This window comes from Gasterosteus aculeatus, chromosome 8 (genome assembly GCF_964276395.1).
Source record: "Gasterosteus aculeatus chromosome 8, fGasAcu3.hap1.1, whole genome shotgun sequence".
Taxonomy (NCBI): domain Eukaryota; kingdom Metazoa; phylum Chordata; class Actinopteri; order Perciformes; family Gasterosteidae; genus Gasterosteus; species Gasterosteus aculeatus.
In genome coordinates, this window is record NC_135695.1 from 22,512,058 (window position 1) to 22,533,686 (window position 21,629).

A 21,629-nucleotide genomic window follows, 5' to 3' on the forward strand; every position below is an offset into this window, starting at 1 on the left:
AAGTGTACATTTGTTAATCGATCCATTAGTGGCAGCGTACATTTTTATTTAACATGGGAAGATTCAGGATTTTATTCTGACGTCCAGAACAGTATTTTAATAATAAAATAGATTTGAAATAGTATTTCAGCTAAAACATAATTTATCTATATCGGCTTGTAGAGGTTAGTATTTCAATAAAATATATATATATATGTTGTAGTATGTTGCTAATATTATATATACATATATTATGTGTATATATACATACTAGTGCCTGTAGTTACATCTTCGTCTTCAGTGTTTTCTGACGTCACAGCTGAAGGGGACAATAACACGTCACGTGACACCAAGTAACAGCTGACTGTTCTGTTGATGCGGAAGAAGAAAGACGAGACTTTAGTTTAAAGTTGTTTCTAACCGTGAAACGTTGGTAGCGGATAACAACAACAACAACAACAACAACAACAACAACAACAAGGTGTTTACAGTCTCACCGACGACGACAGGATCAAGTTTGACCGACGTATCGGAAGCCAAATGGCTGGTGGTAATTTACAGGTGAGTCGCAAACTTTCTCAGGTGAGCTAAGCTAAGCTAAGCTAAGCTAGTTACCTGTTGACATGAGAAGGCTGACAACAAGAGACGTTCAAGGGTTTTCATCTCGACCGCGTTTTCAAACATAAAGTTAGTAGTAAAAGAAGTAATATTTAATGTCTGTATCGTGATTTCTTGTTGTACGGATGAGCTACAACGAGCGATGACATTTGGGTTGCCAGGTCGGGAAAGAACCCTTTAAAGATGCTAAACATCTATGAAGAAGTTTATATTTATTGTTAGAGTTTAGATGTTTCTTCCCTTTAACTTAAAAGACCTTTAGAGGGAAGACAATATAATTAACTACGTACGTACTGTTCTTTAAATGAGACGCACCTATCTCAGTAACCGGTATAATTAACAAAGATTAAATCGATAGTTTAGATACACGTATTCTATGGTGGCAGAGTAGGTGCTGCTTTGCTGGCATTTACTATCACGCCAAGATTGTTAATCAGAGCCAGACTTTAAACCCGTAAAGACGAGTTTTACAACACTGTGATCGATGTCTTCACGAGGAAAGACAACAATCATGAATTTCATGTACAAATAATCCACCGATTGGTGAGTCAGAAATTATTTTGGGTTTAATATAGAATTGTGTGGTTGAATGAACGTCGACCACAAGCCATTTGCCGTCATTTTCCATTGAGCAGTGTGTGCTTTTATTGTTGCAGACTGACAAACAATTGTGCAATAATAATAATGTTATTTATATATATATATATATATATATATATAATGTTATAATGTTAATATTATAATGTTAGATAATGTTACAATGTCCTATAACTAACATTATTGTTATAGTGTAGTGTTATAATTCAGGATAACGGTGGTTTCATTCTGATGTGGTGTACGTCTTGACATCGACGTGGACGTACGAAACCTTTACTGCTTTTATCTGCCTTTCATAACTCAGAGCCACGCCTCTTACTGACGTCACCACACGTCACTGCTCAATACGTGTAAATAAATATCAGAGCCAACAGCAACGAGTCTGTGACCACAGACCTCTTTAAATATATTATTAAATATATTATTAACAATAAAATTAACTATATTATTGACTATATAAATAACGATAACATTAACTATATTATTGACTATATAACTAACTATAACATTAACTATATTATTGACTATATAACTAACTATAACATTAACTATATCATTGACTATATAACTAACTATAACATTGACTATATCATTGACTATATAACTAACTATAACATTAATTATATTATTGACTATATAACTAACTATAACATTAACTATATTGCATTAATTACGTGTACACAATGAATAAAAATGAATCTGCGTGTTACTGCTGCTAACACACTACGGATCATTTATATTCATTTATTTTTTCATAACTTTTCTTCTAATGTTACTCTGGTACATACTTGCATCACAGACAAATTGTTCGCATACAAACTTACTGTGAAAAGTCACGTACTTCTGTCTTTTTTTCTCATATTTTGATTTTGACAATGGCCGCTCATTTCCGTTTTCTCCTTTTTAGTTGAAAACGAAAAATCAATGGTATTTTAATTGTATTGTGTAAACGGTAAAAAGAATCAGGAGGTTCTGATAGTTCCTTTTTAACGTTTAAACGAGAAATAAGGATGTACCCTAAAACGGAAATGACATCACTAAATAACCATCAGAAAAGAACGTCTGTGGTGGTGCGACCAGCTGTTGGAGACCAGCCTACACCAGAAGGTTTCCTTCACACTAGTGGAATTCAGCTTAATAATGAAATACCTCCCTGTGGTGCTCCGCCTGTTGGACGTTCTGATGTTTTGCTCCACAGGGTTCTGATCCGACTCGTTCTGATCTTTCATACATTTCCTTAAATAAATGTGGCTTAGGGCTGTCAACGAATATTCTATATTCAAATATATATTTGAATGTAAACATTTATTTATTTTTAATGAAAAAAAAACGGTGGCGCGACTTTGCTTAGCGGGTGTCTGACTACTGACTGTATACTGCATGAATAAAATAGACCAGATGGCTACAACAGCTTCATGCACCGCTTTGATCATTTGCCGTTTCCAGCCAATGAAACGTTCCGTGTTTACAGCTCAGCTCGCTCGGAGCGTTCAATGTCGGTACGGTAAAACTTTCAGTTTCAATCACAGAATGAAGCCTGACCTATTTGGGAGAGAGAGAGAGATCTGCGGTCGTGGCCGTTAGTTAATGTACTTATTTTTGTGCAGGTAATATGTTGTTAAATAGGTTTAAACTTAAATAAATTACCTATACGAGTAGTTATGTCTCGTTGTATTCATTTGTCCTGTTATTGATGCGTCTGTATTCGAATATCTGTGTTGTTGTTTTTAAGCGAATATTCGAACATCCTTTTTGAGCAATTTTGGCAGCCCTCCTGTGGCTGTGATGTAGTGCTCACTTCTAATCTGCTGCTGTGAAGTGAACACAAACACACACGAAACCAGTAGCTTTAGTAACACTGAGCTGTGGATAAAGTGATTATCATTGATCATTATTGCTGTTCAGGTTTATCAGGTGTGCTGATATGTCCACACACACACACACACACACACACAGTATTATACAACCATACTCAAAATAATTCACAATAAAGGAGATAACATGTGTCTCTGCAGCTTCAGTCCTTCAGCTTCCTCCAGAAGTCTTTAGCAGACAGAAGACAACAACACAAAGTGCCCTATAAGAGTTTTAGTGTTGAGGAAAATGAGCTCTGTGTCTTTGTCCTGATGAAGATAATAATGTGTGAGTTCTCCCAGCAGGTGGTTGTGAAGCTGTGGACTCTGCTATGAATCAGGCTGAGGACCCAGAGGACGGAGTCCGTCCCTCTGAAGCTCCTCTGTGTGGAGAACATGACAGCCAGACCACAGCTCAGAGGTGAGAGGACCATCTCCAACTGTCCTCCACTCTTCTCCAAGTCCCAACGTCTCTGACTCACTGACTCTGCTTCTACATGTGTGACCAGGACCCATCAGACACCTGGACTTGGAGCTGGATATGGACCTGATCCTGAACCCACATGTGTGTCCATGAGGAGTGATCAGTCTAAAGGTGCTGGGATTGACTTCAAAGATGGACGTCGTTCTTATGACCCAGAGTAAGTTCTTAACAGATGAAGAACTGTTATGAATTACAGAAATAAAGATGTTGTTTTTATGACCACAGTAAGAACTAAAACCAGATGAAACTGATGACTAACTGTCACTCAAATAACAAACTGTCCGTCATCATCGACAGTCTTCAGCATCTGGTTTTCATCAAGATCAATCATGACAGAAGCCAATATCTTTAACTCATGTTGTGTTGGTGTTGATGGTCCAAACACCATGTGAGCTGATGGTTCATTTTCCTCCACAGAGAGGACCAGAAGAGCTCAGAGGTTCCCTCAGGTCCGTCTGCCCCGGGGAGAATGAAGCAGGAGGAGCTGGCTGAGCGTCTGCAGAGCAGTAAGAGGATTTCTCTACAGACTTACCATGCTGATGAATGAGACCTTCACTAATGTCTCAAGAGACGGACAGAATATATTCATAATCATTCTCTGAGCAAAGGACATGTTGAAATCTATTCTTTTACTCCTTGATCTTCTTTGTTGTCTTCATTCAGGACTTCTTCCTGCAGATTGTCAGCGTGAACTCAAATCCAACCTGAAGAAGAAGTTCCAGTGTGTGTTTGAGGGGATCGCTAAAGCAGGAAACCCAACCCTTCTGAATGAGATCTACACAGAGCTCTACATCACAGAGGGAGGGACTGCAGAGGTCAATCAAGAACATGAGGTCAGACAGATTGAAACAGCATCCAGAAGACCAGCCAGACCAGAAACAACCATCAGACTAGAAGACCTCCTCAAAGCCTCAGCTGGGGGAGAGGAACCAATCAGAACAGTGATGACTAAGGGAGTGGCTGGCATTGGGAAAACAGTCTTAACACAGAAGTTCACTCTGGACTGGGCTGAAGACAAAGACCACCAGAACATACAGTTCACATTTCCATTTACCTTCAGAGAGCTGAATGTGCTGAGAGAGAAGAAGTTCAGCTTGGTGGGACTTGTTCATCACTTCTTCAGTGAAACCAGAGCAGCAGGAATCTGCAGGTTTGAAGAGTTCCAGGTTGTGTTCATCTTTGACGGCCTGGATGAGTGTCGACTTCCTCTGGACTTCCACAACAACGAGAACCTGACTAATGTCACAGAGATCTCCTCAGTGGATGTGCTCCTCACAAACCTCATCAGGGGGAAGCTGCTTCCCTCTGCTCGCCTCTGGATCACCACACGACCTGCAGCAGCCAATCAGATCCCTCCTGAGTGTGTCGGCATGGTGACAGAGGTCAGAGGGTTCACTGACCCCCAGAAGGAGGAGTACTTCAGGAAGAGGTTCAGAGATAAGAAGCAGGCCAGTAGGATCATCTCTCACATCAAGACCTCGCGAAGCCTCCACATCATGTGCCACATCCCAGTCTTCTGCTGGATCACTGCTACAGTTCTGGAGGAGTTGAAGACCAGAGAGGGAGGAGAGCTGCCCAAGACCCTGACTGAGATGTACATCCACTTCCTGGTGGTTCAGTCCAAAGTGAAGAAGGTCAAGTACGATGGAGGAGCTGAGATGGATCCTCACTGGAGTCCAGAGAGCAGGAAGATTATCGAGTCTCTGGGAAAACTGGCCTTTGATCAGCTGCAGAAAGGCAACCTGATCTTCTATGAATCCGACCTGACAGAGTCTGGCATCGATATCAGAGCAGCCTCTGTGTACTCAGGAGTGTTCACTCAGATCTTCAGAGAGGAGAGAGGACTGTACCAGGACAAGGTGTTCTGCTTCGTCCATCTGAGTGTTCAGGAGTTTCTGGCTGCTCTTCATGTCCATCTGACCTTCTTCAGCTCTGGTGTCAATCTGCTGTCAGACGAACAAACAACCTCCCTGGAGTCTAAACGCTCTAAACCCAATCCTGAGCCAAAGCGTCTCTACCAGAGTGCTGTGGACAAGGCCTTACTGAGTCCTGATGGACACCTGGACTTGTTCCTCCGCTTCCTCCTGGGTCTTTCCCTGGAGACCAATCAGACTCTCCTACAAGGTCTGCTGACACAGACAGGACGTGGCTCACAGACCAATCAGAGAACAGTCCAGTACATCAAGGAGAAGATCAGTGAGAAGGTGTCTCCAGAGAAAAGCATCAATCTGTTCCACTGTCTGAATGAACTGAATGATGCTTCTCTAGTGAAGGAGATCCAACAGTCCCTTAGTTCAGGACATCTCTCCTCAGATAAACTGTCTCCTGCTCAGTGGTCAACTCTGGTCTTCATCTTACTGTCATCAGAAGAACATCTGGAGGTGTTTGATCTGAAGAAATACTCTGCTTCAGAGGAGGCTCTTCTGAGGCTGCTGCCAGTGATCAAAGCCTCCAACAAAGCTCTGTAAGTACAGAGAGTTTGATTCATACATCATGACTTAAACATGCTGCCATATTTTCTACTTGTTCAGATTTTCTTTATTGTTGTTTCATTTCTCATTTACACTTACTTTGTTCTCTCTCTCTCTCTTATTTGTCTTTAAAACAAGTCAGATAAAGGATAATTTATTTAAGTTTTAACCTATTTAACAACATATTACCTACACAAAAATAAATAAATTAACTAACGGCCGCAGAGCTCTCGCTCGCACACACGCACTCGCACTCTCTCTCTGCGCAAAGTAGTTTAAATGAACGACAACAATAAAAAAATGCAGAGTGCTGATCAAGAGTTTTGTCCAAGCAGTTTATGGTCGCGATTCTTGTCCCACATACGTCAGGCGTCATTCAGTGATTGAAACTGAAGGATTTACAGTACCGACATTGAATGCTGCAAGCGAGCTGTGCTGAAAACACAGAACTTTTCATAGGCATGAAACGGCAAATAATCAAAGCAGTGCATGAAGCTGTTGGAGCCATCTAGTCTCTTTTATTCATGCAGTATATAGTCAGTAGTCAGGCGCGCACCACCCGCTAAGCAGTCGTGCCGCGTTTAAAAAAATATATATATACATAAATTCAAAATAGAATATTCGTTGACAGCCCTAATATTGATACTACAGTACGTCAAGCAAATTAACTGAATTCTTCCTCTTGTTTAAAGACGAACTAAAACAAACAACATCCATTTCTGACCTTGATAATATTATTTCTGTGTGCATGATATTGAATCAAATATGTATTTTTAAAATTCCATTTTTTTTTGTTTATTGCAATATAATGTTACAAATAGAAGTATTAGAGACTAATCATAGAGTTATCAGTAATGCTATCAGATAGTTGATATACATTACTGGGTGGGGACTGGAAACTCTCAGGTCGGGTTAAGTTAGGTTAGAGACACATTTCAATCATTGAAGACAAACTATCAGCTCATAGTCTTTTTCACTAGCAAATGAACCTCAAATATGGAACCAGCGAAACTAATGTCAGAGACAAAACTCGGGACGAAAAGGCCTTTTTGTGAATTTATGTTTGTGTTTCATAACATGACAAGAACCTTGGAGACAAGACAAACTTATTACACAGTAGTTAAAAAGATAAACTGTGTTTGAAACAGAATGTTTTCATAATAAAACATCCCAGGTTCATTCTGTTGTCCCTCTTATTTAGGCTTTGTGATGTCATGTTTGATATAATTAATAAATTAAAAGGGTACAAGCAGAGGTGGGAAAGACACTTTAATATGTGTTTCTACAGTGACGATCTTCTGACAGTTTGATAGTTGTTTATTTCTGATTCAGAACATAAAAACATGAAATATGAAGATGAATTTCTCATTTACACTCACTTGGTTTTGTCTTCATCTTTCTTTATAAAAAGTCAGAGAAAGCAGAGAGAAGCCTAACTTTGTATTTGACTCCTGTATTTGTAAACAGTAGAGCAAATTAACTGATATTTTTCATCTTGTTTAAAGTAGAACTAAAGCCCTTGTAAACACTTTACTGAACATATTTTGCTTCGTTCTTGCTGATTTTATTGCGGTCCAAACTCACCATCAAACAGGATTTAATTTTACCACAAATGTTGTCTTTTCAGACTGGACGGCTGTAACCTCTCAGAGAGAAGCTGTGACGCTCTGTCCTCAGTCCTCAGCTCTCAGTCCTCTAGTCTGAGGGAGCTGGATCTGAGTAACAACGACCTGCAGGATTCAGAAGTGAAGCTGCTGTCTGCTGGACTGAAGAGTCCTCACTGTCACCTGGAGACTCTCAGGTCAGGATTCAATCAATGTCCACTTGGTGTCTTTATTTACATCAATAACACATTTCTGACCTTCATACTATTATTTCCGATTGCATGATTTACATCAAATATGTATTTTCTAAATATTTCTATAAACTTGTTGCAAAGATTAATTTCATTATGATGTTACAAATAGACCTATTGGAGACTAATCAAGTTATCAATAATGTTATCAGATTGTTGATTTACCTTATTGGGTGTTGGGTTGTGACTGGAAACCAGTCAGTAACAATGTTAATGTGACCCCTATGTAGCAGACCGTATCTCAGTCCTGCAATGACCTTCTAGTCCTCACAGCTCTCAGATTGTGTGACGTGTGTTATGTTGTGTGTTTGCAGGCTGTCAGGCTGTCAGATCACAGAGGAAGGCTGTGCTTCTCTGGCCTCAGCTCTGAGCTCCAAGGCTTCCCATCTGAGCGAGCTGGACCTGAGCTACAATCATCTAGTCGACCCAGGAGTGAAGCTGCTATCTGCTGGACTGGAGGATCCACAATGCAGACTGGAAACTCTCAGGTCAGATTCATTTATTTTGTCTTTAATGATTTAGATGTGTCAAACTATCAGCTCCATGCAGTGTAAAATGGATCTCTCTTTCTGAATCTGTGAATTAGTTCAACAAGATTTCATATTTTATAAACATCTTTTTCACTAGCAAATGAACCTCAAATATGGAACCAGCGAAACTAATGTCAGAGACAAAACTCGGGACGAAAAGGCCTTTTTTGTGAATTTATGTTTGTGTTTCATAACATGACAAGAACCTTGGAGACAAGACAAACTTATTACACAGTAGTTAAAAAGATAAACTGTGTTTGAAACAGAATGTTTTCATAAAAAAACATCCCAGGTTCATTCTGTTGTCCCTCTTATTTAGGCTTTGTGATGTCATGTTTGATATAATTAATAAATGAAAAGGTGACAAGCAGAGGCGGGAAAGACACTTTAATATGTGTTTCTACAGTGACAATCTTCTGACAGTTTGATAGTTGTTTATTTCTGATTCAGAACATAAAAAACATGAAATGTGAAGATGAATTTCTCATTTACACTCACTTGGTTCTGTCTTCATCTTTCTTTAAAAAAAGTCAGAGAAAGCAGAGGGAAGCCTAACTTTGTATTTGACTCAAATAAACAACATTAAATATCTCTGCCTCATGCAGATATTGATACTACAGTGCTTCCTGTAAACAGTAGAGCAAATTAACTGATATTTTTCATCTTGTTTAAAGTAGAACCAAAACCCTTGTAAACACTTTAACTGAACACATTTTGCTTCGTTCTTGCTGATTTTATTGCGGTCCAAACTCACCATCAAACAGGATTTAATTTTACCACAAATGTTGTCTCTTCAGACTGAGTGGCTGTAACCTCTCAGAGAGAAGCTGTGAAGCTCTGTCCTCAGTCCTCAGCTCTCAGTCCTCTAGTCTGAGGGAGCTGGATCTGAGTAACAACGACCTGCAGGATTCAGAAGTGAAGCTGCTGTCTGCTGGACTGAAGAGTCCTCACTGTCACCTGGAGACTCTCAGGTCAGGAGTCTTTATTTAATTCAATGGTACACGTCTGACCTTCATAATATTATTTCTGCTTCCATGATTTACATCAAATATGTCTTTTCTAAATATTTCCATAAACGTTTTGTAAAGATTAATTTCATTGTGATGTTACAAATAGAACTATTGGAGATTAATCAGGAATCAGGAAACATTTATTAGCCAAAATATGTCAAACATACAAGGAATTTGTCTTAGCGGTTAGTGCGCGACAGTAGACAGACAAGACAACAGTGCACAAGTAATAAAATAAAGTAGAATGAAATGCTAATGCAATGGGTTAGTAGAATAAGGCTAAGGCTATGGGTTAGTATAAAACAAGGGAGTAAAGTTAAAAAAATTTAAATATTAAAAAGTTAAAAAGAAAAATATTAAGCATAAAGTGCACCAACGAACAAGTAACAGACAAGAGACAAAGTGACGAGTGAAGACAAAGTGATGAATTGCAGTTAAAGTGACATGTGCAGTGTGAAGGGAGTGACCGGTGGAATGTTATAGTCAGTCAGTGGCGGACCGGGCTCTGTTGATGAGCCCGACTGCCGACGGGAAGAAACTGTTGTGGCGGGAGGTCTTAGTCCTGATGGACCTCAGCCTCCTGCCAGATGGAAGGGGCACAAACAGTTTTTGTCCGGGGTGGGAGGGGTCGGCCGCCATCTTTTTGGCTCGCTTCAGAAACCTGGAAGCGAACAAGTCCTGCAGGGACGCCAGATTGCAGCCGATCACCCTCTCTGCAGAGCGGACGACCCCCTGCAGCCTGCCCTCGTCCTTGGCTGTGGCTGCAGCTTACCAGACGGTGATGGAGGAGCAGAGGATGGACTCGATGATGGCCGTGTAGAAGTGGACTATCATCGTCTTTGGCAGGTTGAATTTCTGCAGCTGCCTCAGGAAGAACAACCTCTGCTGAGCCTTCTTGGTGATGGAGCTGATGTTCAGCTCCCACTTGAGGTCCTGGGTGATGATGGAGTCCAGGAAACGGAAGGAATCCACAATAGTGACGGGGGAGTCACACAGAGTGATGGGGGAGGGTGGGGCTCTGTTCCGCCGGAAATCCACAACCATCTCCACTGTCTTTAAAGCGTCGAGCTCCAGGTTGTTCTGGCTGCACCACGACACCAGATGGTCAGACTCCCACCTGTAGGCGGACTCGTCCCCACCAGAGATTAGTCCAATGAGGGTGGTGTCATCCGCAAACTTCAGGATCTTGACGGACTGGTGGCTGGAGGTGCAGCTGTTGATGTACAGGGAGAAGAGCAGAGGGGAAAGAACGCAGCCTTGGGGGGAACCGGTGCTAATGGTCCGAGAGGCTGAGACATGTTTCCCCAGCTTCACGTGCTGCTTCCTGTCAGACAGGAAGTCTGTGATCCACTTGCAGGTGGAGTCGGGCACGTGCAGCTGGGAGAGTTTGTCCTGCAGCAGAGACGGGATGATGGTGTTGAAAGCAGAGCTGAAGTCCACAAACAGGATCCTGGCGTAGGTTCCTGGGGAGTCCAGATGCTGGAGGATGTAGTGGAGGGCCATGTTGACAGCATCGTCCATAGACCTGTTGGCTCCGTAGGTGAACTGCAGGGGGTCCAGGAGGGGGTCGTGAGGGACTTCAGGTGGGTCAGGACTAGCCGTTCAAAAGACTTCATGACTACAGAGGTCAGGGCGACGGGCCTGTAGTCATTGAGTCCTGTGATCCTGTGCTTCTTGGGAACAGGGATGATGGTGGAGGCCTTGAAGCAGGCTGGTACGTGACATGTCTCCAGGGAGGTGTTGAAGATGTCAGTGAACACTGGAGACAGCTGGTCAGCACAATGCTTCAGGGAGTGAGGGGAGACTGAGTCCGGACCGGCTGCCTTACGGGGATTTAGTCTTCTAAAGAGCCGGTTAACTTCTCTCTCCAGAATAGAGAGGGTCGTTGCTGGTGGGGGAGGGGAAGGTGATCTAGTTGAAGAGGCGTGAGCACCTGATGGGCTGGGGGAGGGAGGGCAGGGGGACTGCAGCAGGTTGGTGGAGCTGTGGGGGATGGGATCAGGACATTGTCTTTCAAATCTGCAGTAGAACTCATTCAGCTCGTCTGCCAGGCGGAGGTCATTCATGGAGTGGGGGGTTTTTGGCTTGTAGTTGGTGAGGTATTTGAGGCCTCTCCAAACCGAAGCAGAGTCACTTGCTGAGAACTGTTGTTGGAGTTTCTCAGAGTACAGTCGTTTAGCATCACTCACCGCCTTGCTAAACTTGTATTTTGCCTCTGTGTACAAGTCTTTGTCCCCACTCCTAAATGCCTGATCCTTTTGCAGGCGTAGTGTTCTGAGTTCAGCTGTGAACCAGGGTTTGTCGTTGTTGTAACTCACCCTGGTGCATGATGGTACACAGCTGTCCTCACAGAAGCCGATGTAGGAAGTTACAGCCTCTGTGAACTCATCCAGACGGTCAGTAGCAGTCCTGAAAACCTCCCAGTCTGTGCAGTAAAAGCACGCCCGAAGATCCTCCAGCGCCTCACTGGTCCACTTCTTGAATTCCCTCACCACAGGTTTGCAGAGCTTTAGTTTCTGCCTGTATGCAGGAATCAGATGGACCATGACGTGGTCAGAGTGTTATCAGATTGTTGATTTACCTTACTGGGTGTTGGGTTGTGACTGGAAACCAGTCCGTAACCATGTTAATGTGACTCCTCTGTAGCCAACGGTATCTCAGTCCTGCAGTGACCTTCTAGTCCTCACAGCTCCCTCAGATTGTGTGATATGTGTGTTGTTTTGTGTGTTTTCAGACTGTCAGGCTGTCTGAAGATGAATATCTCATTTACACTCACTTGGTTCTCTTTCATAGTACGTTCAATGTCTCACTATGGGATGCACGCCCCGCTGCAGACCTCAGAAGCATTAATCTCATTACGCCAATCCTGATTGGCTGGTGAAACGTGTCCGTCCGCCTCAAGTAGTACCACCTACCTTAAATATCTCATGCAAACGACACCACGTCATTCATACACCTCTTCTCACTCGAAGCATGTCTCGCGTATTGGGCTAGTTGGCTGAACTGACAAATCTTATTTAGCTTTTGTCGCGTGGACCCATGTGTTCAGTCCGGACCCCGCTCACCCCGGACAAAAACAGTTTGTGCCCCTTCCATCTGCAGGAGGCTGAGGTCCATCAGGACTAAGACCTCCCACCACACCAACAGTTTCTTCCCGTCGGCAGTCGGGCTCATCAACACAGCCGGTCCCCCACTGACTGACTATAACATCCCACCGGTCACTCCCCTTCATACTGTACATGTCACTTTAACTGTAATTTATCACTTTGTCGTCACTTTGTTACTTGTTCGTTAATGCACTTTATGCTTAATATATATATATATATTATTTTTTTTAAACTTTTTTTATATTTAAAATTTTTAACTTTATTCCCTTGTTTTATACTAACCCATAGCCATATTCTACTAACCCATTGCATTAGCATTTCATTTTACTTTATTTTATTACTTGTGCACTGCTGTCTTGTCTGTCTACTGTCGCGCACTAACCGCCAAGACAAATTCCTTGTATGTTTGACATATTTTGGTAATAAATGTTTCCTGATTCCTGAACACGCCCAGCTGGCTATCGACATCCCTGGCTTGTGTCAACACTGCGGTGTTGTTACGTCCCTAAAGTGTCTAGGGGTGGAGGACGTAAACAAGTTTAAATAATAAACCCGGGAGATCTGGACCAACGGCAAAAAATGGTATTTAATGATGGAAAACTCAACACAAGGCAACTGTAAACAATCTCCAAAAGGAAGACGAGTACGGCGTATAGCTCCTTCTTCACTGGCTCGCAAAAGCTCCTCACGGCGGCACCAACAGGTCTCTGGTTCTGCTCTGGCTTCCACTGAAGCAACCCCCACTCTGGCTTGGCACAGCCATTTAATCCCATGCTGATCATCTGCAGGAGTGACGTCGCCAGCACACCTGAAGAAAATCACACACACTCACACACACACACATGCAAACACAAACAAGGCGCGTAACAGGTGTTCACCTTAAAGAGTCTCTGCAGGTGGCTAGCCCGCCAGGCTAGCCTGTCTGGACAGGACCCCTATCTCCCTCCCGGCGTGTTGATGACAGAGGCATGAGGGAGGTTGTTGCGATGGCGGCACCAGAGGTTGGGGCTCCCAGCTCGACCTAGCCGCGGTCCCCCCGCAGGAAGAAGTCATGGAACTGGACTAGGGGACAATGATGAGTGCGCCTCAGAACTCCTCATATCAGAGGATGAAGATGAATACAACCTCTTTATTACTCCAGCCCGGGCTGCACAGCCCACGGCCTGCGTTGCCTCTCGGGATGGAGATGGGAGCAGTGCACCGGCTCGGACATGCTCGACGTGTGCAAACGCGCTGCAGCCCGGCTGGCGATCCCCTGGCCTGCTGTCCTAGCTGAGACCACCAGGTCCCGCTACGAGGGGAAGAAATTGCCCTTAGCCAAGAGCGCGACGAAACAACTTCTCCCCGTCTTCCCAGAGCTGCTGGATGAGGTGGTGCACTCATGGAGAGACCACCCTCTCAGCAGCAGGAGCCCGGTTCCCGGGGCCTCGTCCCTCGACTGTGATGCAATGGAGACCCTGGGTCTGCTCCGCATTCCTCCAATGAAGCCATTGGTTGCTGCGCACCTTCAAGGCAGCCGGCTGTCAGCTGTGTCCTCCAGGAGCTCCAGTCTGCCATCCAAGTCTGACCGTTTTCAGTCAGCCCTCACTGAGAAGGCGTACAAGGCGGCGGCGCTTTCGGCCAGAGTGCTCAATGTCCTCTCCCTGCTCACGGCTTATCAGGCTGAGTTGTGTGAGGATTTTGTGCAAACTCAGGACCCAGGTGCGTGGGAGGAGATTCTGGTAATCACCGTGTCTCCGTGTCTAAGGCTGTGCGGTCCAGGCCACAGGAAAAGCGCTGGGGAATATGGTTCTGCAGGAACGTGCGCGGTAGCTCAACCTCGCTAACCAGTCAGGCAGAGAGAGGGACGACCTCCTGGACATGCCCATTGTCCCGGAGGGTATTTTTGGCTCCGCGCTAGACCTGATGCAACGGCGGTGTGAAGCCATAAAGAAGGAGGACGAAGCTCTCCGTCTTTGCCTCCCCCGAAAGTCCCCGCAGCGAAAAACCTTCGCGCAGGCGGCCCCACAGGCTTCGCTGTTTAAAATTCCGAAACAGTCGAAACTTCGGCCCCGGTTGCAGTTCCGCCCGCACAGCCCGCGCAAGCGGTCTACAACCAGGCCAGGAAAAAGAAGAGAGCGGCCTGACCACCCCGCTCTCCACCGGTTTTGCAGCTGGAAGTTCCCCGTTCGCCAGCTTCACCCGTTTGGCTTTCGAGCGTTCACTCGGGGGGGGGGCCACCACGCCCCCACCTCCCGGTGGCCACGGACCATGCCAGAGCAAGCCGGGAGAGACGGACATTTGACGGCGGAGGGTTCTGCGCTTCTCTCATGCACACATTCACCCACATTCATACGTTTCCAAAAATAAGGTAAGGTGCTCAGCAGCACCCGGGGGCCAGGTCACTCTTCCACCGGGAGAGGCCACCTCTGCACCGCGGCGGGTCTCTCTCGTGGTGGAGGGGCTGCAGTGTGTGTCCACTCTCTCCCACAGATAGGAGAGATGGGCGGCGCTCTCAGCCTCACCCTGGGTGTTAAGGACGATCTCGAGGGGATACAGACTGCAGTTCGCAGTCCGGTATAATACACTCCCAGGTTCAGGGAGAGTCCGCTTGTGTTTTACAGTTGGAAATTCTCTCACTGTTAAACAAAGGAGCAATCTGTGTCGTACCTCCCGCACAGTGTCAGAGCAGTTTTTACTCCAGGTATTTTCTGGTCCCCAAACGGGGGGAGGGGTATTCGCCCTATTCTGGATCTATGTGCTCTGAACAAATATTTAAGGAAATACAAGTTCAGAATGCTTACACACGCATCTCTGCTGCGCCTCGTACGACAGAACGATTGGTTCACTTCTGTCGATCTGAAAGACGCGCATTTCCACATCCCAATTAACCCTCCCCACAGAAATGATCTAAGATTTGCTTTCCAGGGGATCGGTTACAAGTACTGCATGCTCCCTTTCGGTCTTTCTTTACCCCCAAGGTGTTTGTGTGGTGCACGGAGGCGGCAATAGCCCCGCTGAGACGGCAGGGCATGCGCCTGGCCACATATCTGGATGATTGGCTGCTGTTGGCACAACCGGAGCAGGAGGCCAGAGCGCACACGTGTATTCTCGTGCGTCACCTATCCGACCTGGGTTTCGTGATAAACCCCGACACAGGGCATAGTCTTTCTGGGATTATCCCTAGACTCTGTGACTTTCACAGCGCTCCTTTCGGCGGAGCGGGTGAAGGTTTTCAGGACATGTCTCACGCTTTTTCCGGGCAAATCTGTTCAATTCAGATTGTGTCTTCGGTTACTCGGGCTGATGCCGTCTGCCATTCTTGTAGTTCGTCTCGGTTCGCCTCCACATGAGGGAATTCCAGCTTTGGGTGGCCTCATGCGGGCTGGATCCCGCTCTAGTCTGATCATGTTACATGTATGTTGTTTGTGTGTCTGCAGGCTGTCAGGCTGTCTGATCACAGAGGAAGGCTGTGCTTCTCTGGCCTCCGCTCTGAGCTCCAAAGCTTCCCATCTGAGAGAGCTGGACCTGAGCAACAATCGTCCAGGAGAGTCAGGGGTGAAGCTGCTGTCTGCTGGACTGGAGGATCCACGCTGGAGACTGGAGACTCTCAGGTTAGATTAAGTTAGTTTGTCTTTAATGATTTGAGGCCAAAATCCAGAGGTTGCAGCCTGGTAGAAACAAAGACAAGAAAGAGTTGTGAGATCTCGCAATTTACAAAACATAACTGGTAAACAAGTCAAATAGAGGATAGAGAAATTTTGTATTTGAGTAAAATAAACAATATTAAATATCTCTGCCTCATCCAGATATTGATACTACAGTGCTTCCTATGAACAGTAGAGCAAATTTTTTGATATTTTCTTCTTCTATTTGAAGTAGAACCAAAGCCCTTGTAAACACTTTCACTGAACAATTATCTTTGTTCTTACTGATTGTACTGTAGTCCAAACTCATCGTTACAGAGGATTTCATTTTAACACAAATGTTCTCTTTTTTTCCTGTTGGTTGTTGTCTCTTCAGACTGAGTGGCTGTAACCTCTCAGAGAGAAGCTGTGAAGCTCTGTCCTCAGTCCTCAGCTCTCAGTCCTCTAGTCTGAGTGATCTGGATCTGAGTAACAACAACCTGCAGGATTCAGGAGTAAAACTGCTGTCTGCTGGACTGGAGAGTCCACACTGTCACCTGGAGACTCTCAGGTCAAGATTCAAGATGTCTGGCCTTTTTATAAGATTATTTCTGCTTCCATGATTTACATCAAATATGTATTTTCCAAATAGTTCCATAAATATCTTGTGGAGTTTGTTTTCATCATAATTTTACAAAAATAAATATTGGAGACTAATCATAGTTAGCTGTGATGTTACCATATTGTTGATGTACATTAGTGGGTGTCTGGTTGTGACTTGAAACAGTCAGTAACCATGTTAATGTGACCATTCAGTAGCTGACAGTATCTCAGTACTGCAGTGACCTTCTAGTCCTCACAGATCCCTCAGATCATGTGACATGTGTCTTATTCTGTATGTTGCAGGCTGTCAGGCTGTCTGATCACAGAGGAAGGCTGTGCTTCTCTGGCCTCGGCTCTAAGCTCCAACCCCTCCCATCTGAGAGAGCTGGACCTGAGCTACAATCATCCAGGAGACTCAGGAGTGAAGCTGCTGTCTGCTGGACTGGAGGATCCACAGTGGAGACTGGAGACTCTCAGGTATGAAGAGGCTGCAGCCACAGACCATCAGTGTGGTAGAGGAGCTGGAAACCTTTTCTCTGTCCCACTGTCAGCCTGACATAATGAGCCTAAACAGGGAGGAAGGTGATGAAAGGCTTGTTTCTCTGAAGTTTTGTCTGCACGTTATAAGAGAGGACTGTGTCTCCTGACACATTGACGGCCATCATGGTGGGTTGATATGAGTCAACGTCGTCACGCTGCAGGTTTGTGGGCATCAAAGAGGTTTGTTTAGGACTGGACCAAAGTTATAGGAGGACTCAGCCAGTGCTCTGTGGCTGCAGACCCACCTGAGCCCATCATCACCTCCAGACTGCCGGTGTTGCTGGGAGACGGGATGTGAACAGCATTGTCACACTCACACCCTTTGGACCTCAAACCACCCCGACCTCCATCAGAGGGTTTGTGGTGCTGTAGTGATTTCAGGCTACTTTCTCTTTTACCTCAGAGGGAGAACAGTCATTATTACACACAGGGGAGGACTGGAGGACAAAAGTGCCTAAGGAGTTACTGTCAGACCTCAAATGCATCACTCCAGTCAGCAGCCTACTGGGAAACAAAACCATACACTTAACATTAAGTTGGATGATTACAACGAAATTACATCATAAGTGTTTTTTATAACATTTGGATCCACCAATTTGCCTGGATGGATCAGATGGTTATACGTAGAACTACAGAGCCTTAAGGAATGGATGTCAGCAGAGAAATACACACAATAAAGACACTGGAACCAGATGATAGAATTAGTATGAACTATATTGTAGAAATGACCGAACAGAACATACCATGTGTGGACATCAGTGGTATCAGTAGTGTTGCATGCTGTGTGTGTGTGTGTGTGTGTGTGTGTGTGGTTGTGTGTGTTGTGAAGGTGCATGAATAACAATAAGTTAAGTAACAGAAGCTAAACTAACTCTGCCGGCCCGGTGCATTACAGTCACATGGTAATAAACAACATTATCAGTATACTCATGGTTCTTATTACCTCACTACATGAGTAGTTTCTGCAGCAGCTCACTCTTTTCTGCATCACTGCAGCATCTGCCTGTTTTGATTTCAGTGTTGAAAAGCTTTGCCTGCATGCCAGATTATCCTCTTGACACCATGGATAAGTGTGCTCATCAATTGTCAGCAAGTGACTACGGCTGACATGTTGAATTAGATCTTCTCGATGACGACAACAGCGCCAGCTTGCTAATTTGACCAGATCGTTATGGTTTATTTATTTGATTTATTTAGCTAACGTTAGCTCGGCTAGCTTGTAAGGAACGTTACCTCATCTGTGAAAAGCAAGCTAACATGAACAAGTCAACGCTACTATCATACCACCGTTCCCCCTAAAGCTTTTCACTTCCACCTTTAAAGGATTCACGTTTTGGGGCCGCGTTGTCTGCAAGCGAGTGTTGAGTGGAGTGATATCTAATAACACCTAAAGCAAAGTAAGAATGACAGATGAGATGAGAAGATAAACCATGAGTGTGAATACAGATCTCGAGGAGTATAAATGTCAGTCAGTGATTATTGACTTTACGTAGTGCAGTAAAACGTGATCTGTGAAGCACAGAATGTAGTCGTGTGTCAGAGGGGGGCCGGTTGGTGAGGTGGGACATTATTGGACCAGCCCAACCCGTCCTCCTACTGGTTTCCCCTGTGACCAGCCCGCCCCTGCTAACACAAGAGGTCGCTTGTCAGGACCAAAACATCACACAATCAATACTTACACTGACCACGGATCAGCTGACTGTGATGGTGAAGAGTCGTGAGGTGGAGATGAACCCACAGAGAACAGTCTCCATCACTGCTGCTCTACGCAGCTGGTTAGCCTCTTTTAGCTCATTTCCTGTTTGGTTCAGTCTCAGTGTTTTCATCCAACAAGCTGTGATGAAGTTCACTACCTGCTGAGCACCAACCAGCACTCACACTGAGTCAGAGACCAGCTGGGGAACATAGAGGAGCATTTAGCAGCTTGACACACAGATGTTCCCCTCAGGAGGTGGTGGAGACCAAAACAGAGCTAAAAGAGAGAGAATAGTGGACTTCCATCCATCAGGTACCACAAAGACACCTGATGAACCATCATGTTGATGTGAACCTGCTGGATGTGGAAGCAGCTGGTTGACATCATCAAGAGACAAAACTAATTTAGAAGATGGTCACATGTGACAAGATGTCACATGTCACATGTTGTGTTTACAGCTCGTTGTCACTGAACCACAAGTGAACAAAAAAAACACTTGATAAGGTTTAAACATTTGATTCACTGACTGCTGAAGGAAACTGAGTGAAATGCAAGATGATGGTCAGTGTGATGCTGATAATAACAGATGATGAATAAGTGAACATGATGAGCTGTGGTCATCAGCCAATCAGAAGAACAGGCGGTCCATGTGGACATGAAGGACAAAGCTGTGTGTGTGAGAGTGATGTAATGTCCATGTCTCCATGCTGCTCTGACCCCCCTCCTCCTTTCAGGGTGGAGCCTGATGGAGTCCGATGGTTGAGACCAGGTCTGAGGAAGTGTAAGTGTGCTTTGATTCATGAAGATTCAACCATCTTCACACTGTGACATCACTCATTCACCTCTGTGATGTCATCATCAACGTGTCAGTAGATGAACACATGATTAATAACTGCAGCTGTATTGTGTCTTGTTCTCTCATCAGATTCCTGTGAGCTCACAATCGACACAAACACAGTAAACAGAGAACTCAAACTGTCTGACAACAACAGGAAGGTGACACGTGTGGAGGAGGATCAGTCGTATCCTGATCATCCAGACAGATTTGACTACTGGCCTCAGCTGCTGTGTAGAACTGGTCTGACTGGTCGCTGTTACTGGGAGGTCGAGTGGAGAGAAAGAGTTCATGTATCAGTGAGTTACAGAGGAATCAGGAGGAGAGGAGACAGTAGAGACTCTTTGTTTGGATGGAATGATCAGTCCTGGTGTCTGATCTGCTCCGATGAAGGTTACTTTGTCCGTCACAATGCGACAGAAACCTACACCTCCTCCTCCTCCTCCTCCTCCTCTGGTAGAGTAGCAGTGTATGTGGACTGTCCTGCTGGCTCTCTGTCCTTCTACACAGTCTCCTCTGACACACTGATCCACCTCCACACCTTCAGCACCACATTCACTGAACCTCTTTATCCTGGGTTCTGGTCCAGTTCTGGTTCCTCAGTGTCTCTGTGTTCTCTGGAGGAGGGAGAGTCTCCTCCTGGTGGAGAACCTTCCTCTCTGTCACACAGCTGATGTAGGTTCATGTGGGTGTAGATGCAGGTGCAGCAGGTGAGGGGTACCTGAGTTGGTCTGGACTCTGGGGGGGTCCACAGCTCTCTGGGACTTGTGGTGTTGTAGATGAAGTGTGAAGGAGCTCAGCGAGGTGTGTTTTAATGTTGTGAGCTCGTTGCCTCTGTGAATCAGTAGATCATCATTTAGGTGTTGGGTCCTAATCAGAGTTTAATCTTAATCTTTATGTGTCGCAATGTTCAAGGAGACGTTCTATAAAAAAGTGTCTCACCCCCCATTCCAATAAAAAATAAATGTATCTGTGTGATAAATGATCCTTTTATTGTCATGTATGAAGATTGGGGTGTAACGATTCATCCACTGAATCGATTAATCGATTTATATTCCTGCGATCCAACTGAACCGATCTGTGCTCCGCAAATCGGCATTCCGGACCACATGTATCGATTACAAATCGATTGAAATCGTACATAATCGATTGTATCGATACTTGGAAACTGCACATTGGATTTAAGTACAACAACGGTGTGGATGTGTGTTTGTTTGTTTGTTTGTTTTTAAACGTTCCTGGATTCAGTCTGCCTGTTGGTGACGTCATCAGTACGCAGCGGCCGCCGCGCGAAACTCTGAACAACAACAACAACAACACACAGCGTGGAGGAGACGACTGCGAGCGAGACATTTACAAACCAACTTATCGATCCAGTGGAAACATTTTGTGGTTGAACATCCGGGTTCTGTGAATTGATCCAAACATTGTGTAATTATTGTGTAATATTTACATGGAAAATGGCACTTGATTCAAATAAAAGGTTAATACATTTACCATTAATTGTTGTTTGCTTGTTTATAATATCCATAATTAATTTAAACCTGATTTCCTTACAAGAAACAACAGGGATCTCAGAAACTTTGCCTGCACTGTCCAGTAAAGTTACTGAATCGATTTCAAGTCACTGAATCCTATCGAATAGTTCTAAATGAACCCAGATCGTCCATGAATCGAATCGGCCACCATGAATCGCGATTCGTTGTTAAAAATGAATCTTTACACCCCTGATGAAGATCCAAACAAACATCACATTCATACAAAGAACCTGGGAGCAAATGTTTAGTTTCCAAACTGCTGACGATGAACCTCACAGCATCTTTTTAAGAAAGTTCTCCACAGGAAT

The 21,629-nt window shown here is 44.6% G+C and overlaps 1 protein-coding gene and 1 long non-coding RNA gene across 8 annotated transcripts; both read left to right on the top strand.

The window, feature by feature from the left end:
- The first annotated feature begins 337 nt into the window (after nucleotides 1-337).
- LOC144411370 (protein NLRC3-like) lies at nucleotides 338-21,286 on the top strand. 7 transcript variants are annotated; one of them, XM_078107701.1, is made up of 13 exons: nucleotides 338-540; nucleotides 3,351-3,468; nucleotides 3,557-3,688; nucleotides 3,949-4,037; nucleotides 4,195-5,995; nucleotides 7,630-7,803; nucleotides 8,172-8,345; nucleotides 9,185-9,358; nucleotides 15,924-16,097; nucleotides 16,507-16,680; nucleotides 17,016-17,189; nucleotides 19,683-19,729; nucleotides 19,874-21,286. In XM_078107701.1, the coding sequence occupies exons 2-13, from the start codon at nucleotides 3,380-3,382 to the stop codon at nucleotides 20,455-20,457; spliced, it is 3,786 nt and encodes a 1,261-aa protein (XP_077963827.1). In that variant the 5' UTR covers nucleotides 338-540; nucleotides 3,351-3,379; the 3' UTR covers nucleotides 20,458-21,286. The 7 variants fall into 7 exon arrangements, with proteins under 7 accessions (XP_077963827.1, XP_077963829.1, XP_077963831.1 ...); XM_078107702.1 differs by having other exon boundaries at nucleotides 351-540; nucleotides 3,354-3,468; XM_078107703.1 differs by lacking the exon at nucleotides 15,924-16,097.
- On the top strand, nucleotides 18,187-19,189 carry LOC144411371 (uncharacterized). Its single transcript, XR_013468529.1, has 2 exons — nucleotides 18,187-18,324; nucleotides 18,975-19,189. It is a non-coding gene; the product is annotated as an uncharacterized LOC144411371 (long non-coding RNA).
- Nucleotides 21,287-21,629: the final 343 nt, after the last annotated feature.

Coding starts and splice junctions, on each gene's coding strand:
- LOC144411370 (XM_078107701.1), top strand. CDS start 3,380: ATGAATCAGGCTGAGGACCCAGAGGACGGAGTCCGTCCCTCTGAAGCT. Junction 3,689..3,948: donor CGTCGTTCTTATGACCCAGA/GTAAGTTCTTAA, acceptor TTTCCTCCACAG/AGAGGACCAGAAGAGCTCAG. Junction 17,190..19,682: donor TGGAGACTGGAGACTCTCAG/GTATGAAGAGGC, acceptor TCCTCCTTTCAG/GGTGGAGCCTGATGGAGTCC.